General features: G+C 41.4%; 1 protein-coding gene and 1 long non-coding RNA gene across 11 annotated transcripts in view; one reads left to right on the forward strand and one right to left on the reverse strand.

Annotated features, from left to right (window-relative positions):
* Positions 1 to 3,417, reverse strand: part of LOC117962150 — a 9,798-nt gene extending 6,381 nt beyond the window's left edge. The window contains exons 1-2 of the long non-coding RNA XR_004660576.1: positions 3,371 to 3,417; positions 544 to 674 (exon numbers count right to left, since the gene is read on the reverse strand). This is a non-coding gene — a long non-coding RNA (uncharacterized LOC117962150). The remainder of the gene's footprint in view (positions 1 to 543; positions 675 to 3,370) is intronic.
* The window catches only part of LOC117962115 (zinc finger protein 239-like), a 14,677-nt gene extending 10,672 nt beyond the window's left edge, over positions 1 to 4,005 (forward strand). For 3 of the 10 annotated variants that reach the window (XM_034901214.1, XM_034901215.1, XM_034901212.1), the window contains 2 exons: positions 551 to 625; positions 3,238 to 4,005. In XM_034901214.1, coding sequence (XP_034757105.1) covers positions 551 to 625; positions 3,238 to 3,913 — 751 coding nt within the window. In that variant the 3' untranslated portion in view covers positions 3,914 to 4,005. Of the gene's footprint in view, positions 1 to 431; positions 662 to 708; positions 847 to 1,068; positions 1,262 to 1,526; positions 1,678 to 3,130 lie in introns of those variants that run through there. The other 7 variants (XM_034901220.1, XM_034901218.1, XM_034901221.1 and 4 more) reach the window with 7 other exon arrangements.
* The last annotated feature ends 2,128 nt before the right edge of the window (positions 4,006 to 6,133 follow it).

Below are 6,133 nucleotides of genomic sequence, written 5' to 3' on the forward strand. Positions count from 1 at the left end.
CCCCCCCCCCCCCCCCTGCTTGCCACGTAGCTCGGGGTTTCTCTTCATGGTAAATCTCCTGACTCACATTATCTTCTGCTCACTTTAAGGCAAAGACTGGCTACAGCTGTTAATTAGTGTAAATGATTAGTTCCTAACTCCTGGAATGGTGAGATTATGACAGTTTGAGAGCAGTGGTCAGTAAATGTCTGTTTTTAGGCTGCTTCCACATTCAGGCGGTCCGCCATCATCTGCCACGCTTTCTCTCGCTGTTTCATTACAGCATTACACTTATTTCATTACAACTTGCCTGAACATGTAGACTATTTCTGAACTCATAAGTCATGAAAATTACATTTGCTTCCATAATAACATGTTTGCCATTGGCAAACATTTTCCTTCATTTCGTTATCAATGAAAAATTAAAATGTTCTGTTTGTCTTTTGCTATAGAAACAGAGAGGAGGAGAGGGACCCAAACATCACAGCTGTCAACAATGTGACAAATCCTTCACATCATCAGGATATTTAAATATTCATCAGAGAGTTCACACTGGAGAGAAACCTTACAGCTGTGATCAATGTGGGGCAGCTTTCACACAACAGAGTTCACTAAAAATACATCAACGCATTCACACTGGAGAGAAGCCGTACAGCTGTGATCTATGTGGGGCAGCTTTCACATACCAGAGTACCCTTACAGCTGTGATCTATGTAGGGCAGCTTTCACACAACAGAGTTACCTAAAATTACACCAGCGCGTTCACACTGGAGAGAAGCCTTACTCGTGTGAACAATGTGGGGAAACATTTTCTTGGAATAGTAACCTTAAATCTCACCAACGTGTTCACTCTGCCTCGTTGTGAACGTGTTTTCATTTTAGTAGTTCTTTCAGTCTGAATGCAGGAGATCCCTGACACTCTGAAGTCCTGTGGATCGGTCCCTCATCAGCCCTCGCATTTCCTCCATCAAACACAAGATTTAATCTAGTAAAACATGGTCAGCTAGAACTCACTCACACCTCCGTTAGTTCTTCTAACCTTTGTATCATTATCTCTGCATGTCCCCCCCCCCTCATCGGGTCTACCAAAGGCACCTTCAGCAGACGGCAAGATGGCGACCGGAGCAGGAACGAAGGGCAAGAAGGAGGAAGAGGAGGAGCAGCAGCCTGCAAGAGTGAAGGAGGAAGAGGAGGAGGAGGAGTATGTGATGGAGAAGGTTTTGGACCGCAGAGTGGTGAAGGGAAGAGTAGAGTTTCTGCTGAAATGGAAGGGGTTCTCAGAGTAAGTATGAGTCTAGAATATTAATACTTGGTGTTCTTGGTCCTGAGATATATAATATATTTACATATTGCATATAAGTGTCAGCATGGTATCATGCCCTCAAAGTTGAAGGTTTGGTATTTTGAAACTATATGGCAGAACCACAAATAACCTCACAAGATGGCAATAGAAAAAAGGAATAATAGGAATGCTAATTAGCGTGAGAATGGATTGTCTAAAAACGAAGTGTGAGGAGATGTTCTTCTGTCTGCTCTCACCTTTCCAGTGAGGAGAACACATGGGAGCCTCAAGACAACCTGGACCTGGACCTGATCACCGAGTACCTGCAGACACACAAGGAGACGGAGGAGAAGAAGAAGAAGAAGGAGGGCAAGAGGAAAGGTGTCAGGGAGGAGGAGGTGAGTGAAGGAAAGAGGGTACTCCAAACTGAAGAGTCCCAGAAATCTAATCTCAATATTAATGAATCACACAGAGGGTTCCACAAATGTCTTTTAGGATTTATATAATATGTAGCGCCCCCTGATGGCCAATATTCAGCAGATTTGTTCGACAAACTTAGAATGGGATGGAAAACAAAAATCTCAGGTTTCACATTAAAAATATTTAATTTGGACAAGATATCCAAAAGTTTGCGTGGGTCGCTAGCTACAAAAAATAGTTTTTGTCACAACTTAACCATTTTTAATCCAAACAGAATTCTTTTATTAGTTCTTTGTAACGCCCGTCTTTAGACGCTATACGCCGAGCTTCAGGCAGAACCACGAGACCCCGGACGAGTCTGAAAAAGTATGTTTTGCACATTTCACGATTTTTGACAGACATCCCAACCCCAAACGGATGTGGCCGACGTCAAGTTATGAAGTTTTGATCAAGGGATGCGTGGATATGCAAAACCTACTTTTTCAAACTCGTCCTGGGTTTATTGACTTGAAGCTTGGCTTAAAGCATCATGAGGTGGCTGGTAGTACCTTACTAGATTAATTTTCTTTGGTTCCCAAATGAGGAAGTTACAAAATATGATTATTTTTTTGTAAACAGAGACCCAGACAAATCTTTTGCATATCTTGTTATAATTAAATACTATCAAGGTGAATCCTGGGATTCTTTTTGTTTCATCCCACTCTAAGACTCTGGACCAAATCTTTACAAAGGTATATATCTCTCTATGATCTCCCCATGGGATCTTTACCAAATTTGAAGTGTTTGATCTAGAGCCACTCCTAAGGCCACAAATACAGTGGTGTACTGATTGGTTCAAATGGGCGTCGCCCAATACACCCCCAAAATGCTTTTTAGCAACAAAAAAACCAACTGTCTTTTCAGCTTGTCTTTTTGTGCTAGACGAAATGTCTTCAAAAACCTTTAACCGAGTACAGTTGCCCTAGATTTGAACTCTTCTTGGATACTATATCCTGGATGACTCAGAGCCTTTACATACATCGAAGCTATATTTTAAACATCCATAATCACAACATATGCACCTGTGTTTGTCAGAGGCATCAGTGATGCTCAGCAGTTTTATTCCAGAGCACAGCAGAAAGCTCTGCTTGAGGAAATGGAGCTTGTGTGGACAATACCACATTACTTGCTCAATAAAAGAGGTAAACTTCTGAAAAGCTGCTTGATTCAGACACCAGTGACGCTACTGGGAAGTAGTTAAACTAGTATCGTTACTGTCCAATACTGCTACTACTTTTTTTGCTGGCAAGTTTGATTTTAATGGAGATGTTGGCAGGTAATTAAGGTAGGTAATGAGTCAGTCAAACAATGTTCCATAGACATGCTCTAAATGTGTTTTGTTTAATAGAGAGATAGATCTCTACAGCATGGCACCTCACTAACTCACTCTCTTGGTTTTTCTGTTGATAGAAACGGAGAGGAAGAGGAATCAAACGTCACAGCTGTCAGGACTGTGACAAATCCTTCACAACATCAGGAAATTTAAAGAGTCATCAGAGATTGCACTCTGGAGAGAGACCTTACAGCTGTGATCAATGTGGGGCAGCTTTCACACAACAGAGTTCATTAATAAAACATCAACGCATTCACACTAAAGAGAAGCCGTACAGCTGTGATCAATGTGGGGCAGCTTTCATATTACAGAGTTACCTAAAAACACATCAACGCATTCACACTGGAGAGAAGCCGTACAGCTGTGATCAGTGTGGGAAAACTTTTTTTAGTGGCAGTCACCTTAAATCTCACCAGCGCATTCACACTGGAGACAAGCCGTACAGCTGTGAACAATGTGGAAAACCCTTTTCTCATTGTAGTGGCCTTAAAAGACACCAGCGCATTCACACTGGAGAGAAGCCGTACACATGTGAACAATGTGGAGAAACGTTTTATCGCAGTAGTCACCTTAAAATACACCAGCGCATTCACACTGGAGAGAAACCGTACAGCTGTGAAGAATGTGGGGTAACATTTTCTTATAGTGGTAGCCTTAAATCTCACCAGCGCATTCACACTGGAGAGAAACCGTACTGGTGTGAACAATGTGGAAAAATGTTTTCTCAGAGTAGTAACCTGAAAAAACACCAGCGCATTCACACTGGAGAGAAACCGTACAGCTGTGAACAATGTGGAAGAACCTTTTCTATGAGTGGTCACCTTAAAAGACACCAGCGCGTTCACTCTGCCTCGTTGTGAACATGTTTCAGAGCCAAGCTGTTTCCTCCTCCTCATGCCCTGATAGCTGTGTTGTTATATTCTGATCTTCTCTCCACATTGAAGGCTGACCAGCAGTAACTTTATCTTCTGAGCAGCATGGATGTTATCCTGGCCACGACTACGTATTACGCTTTCTCCCTTTGAAGGGTTAACTCCACTCAAAATGAGCTTTTATTCCTATAATAAAATATTCTGAGGTCAGGGTTCGACTGTTAACGCTGTTTCAGTAATGCTGCAACGGAGGAGTATTTGTTTTTATCTATTAACATCACTGTTTACTAAGGTGTTGTCAAAGTGCTGAAATATTTAGTCTAATGTCCCTGAAGACGAAGAAAAGAAGGAAATCCTCATAACTGGGAGGCTTTAATCAGAACATGTCTGCTGGTCTAAAAATAACTTGTACACTTAATGTCTTTTTGAGTTAATGTGTCTTTTGGATGTTCATGGGAAGAAAATGCTAAACAAAGCAACATGGAAGAACATTTCACAGATAAACAGTTTTTTACTATATTTAACTGTTATGTAAGCGTTGTATTTAATATTCCAGAAGGTAACTTTAATCCTTCTTTTAAGATGAGTCTCGTGACTGTCCTGAGCTAAGCTAATACTAGCTTGTCTGGGGTAAAACATGTTTATTTGGGTGATTATTAATATATCAGCAGTCAGATGCTGAGATGATTGTTATGTGTTCCTGAACATTTCCTTGAGTCATTGTCCGTAGATCCTCATGTGAAAAAATCCAGACTTTACATCAGAAATAAACAAAACATCCGGGTACCAGGAAGTGGTTTTGGTCTATAATTAATATATATATAATTATACACTTCATAACAAGTGGTTATATAGCCCACCTGTTCAAATTCATCAAGGCTTAAATCAGTACTCACCATCTACTAAATATATGTATTTAAAAAAATCTTTGGTTAGTAAACCAGCATTTTTAATTTAACCAAGTATCCTGTATTATATGTACATGTCTGGTATTTGTAGTAAACGTCTTGAAAATCAGTTGGAAATTCAGCAATAAATGATTTTAATATTGAAAAGACACACTCACGCGACCCAATACCGGATAAGCGGTCGAAGATGGATGGACACATGCATTTGGAGGGGCTCAATGTTTTAGGAAATATACTGTATATATGTATATATATGTGTGTATGTATTGTTGAACGGCGGTTCAGCTAAAAATAAATGTACTGTTTGAAGTGTGCTGTGTGTCTTACAGCTAAAATATGTGTATATAAATATATATATATGGTCTGGTCTGATCCGGTCCGCTGCTGTGGCCCCCTGTATGATAACGTAGTGGTGGAAATACCCTGTTTTCCAGAGGGGGGGGGGGTTAGTCTTGACTTTGAGTATAAATATGAGTTGATGTGGCCTCTCCCTTCAGCGATACCCACTTATCAGGTTTTATCTATTCTCTGGTTTTGAGACTCTTTGCTTTTAGGGCAGAAAGGGAAAAGATTATTTCTGTATTTTGTTCTTGATTTTTAATTATTCACAAAATAATAAAACCACCTGAGCTCGTTGTGAGCTAGGAGACCAAAAGACTTGATCCTTGATTTTAATCATTTAACTTCTCTGTCACACCGCGCCTTTCTGAGGGTAGTTAAGACTCCTCTTTAATCTCCGGGGGGGCTGCTACCCGGCGGGGACCGACCTTGACAGTCAGACCTCCTGTTATCTCCTAGTGGGGGGGGCAGTTCCCATCCGCTCTGCCGGTCAGAACCACGAGGTCTAAGACTCTCTCGGACTGGTTAGAGGTTTTAGCCTCTCTCAGACTGGTTAGAGGTCTTAGACTCTCTCGGACTGGCGACCAACGAAGGCCAGCGTGCGTCCTTGAAAAGGAGCGGGGTGCCTCTGGGGACCCTGGGAGGACCGGTTCCTGATCGTGAGTACTAAAGATCCCCTCGTGCATCCCTACCTTTGTCCTCGTGTCTTTATCCACAGCGGTGAAAGATATTCATAAACGTTGATTTCCTAAATCGCAAACACTCCAAGGAATTAGAATATCCAAGCCTTGTAACCCATAATTATCTGGTCCCCTCACAATCTTGTAGTTTCTGGCCAAGTTTCGACGTTCAGAAATCTAGATAGTGCATAATTTCTCGGTTTCTATAGGCAAGGCAAGGCAAGGCAGCTTTATTTGTATAGCACATTTCAGCAACAGGGCAATTCAAAGTGCTTTACACA

Source organism: Etheostoma cragini, chromosome 19 (assembly GCF_013103735.1).
Source record: "Etheostoma cragini isolate CJK2018 chromosome 19, CSU_Ecrag_1.0, whole genome shotgun sequence".
In the NCBI taxonomy this organism is placed as follows: Eukaryota; Metazoa; Chordata; class Actinopteri; order Perciformes; family Percidae; genus Etheostoma; species Etheostoma cragini.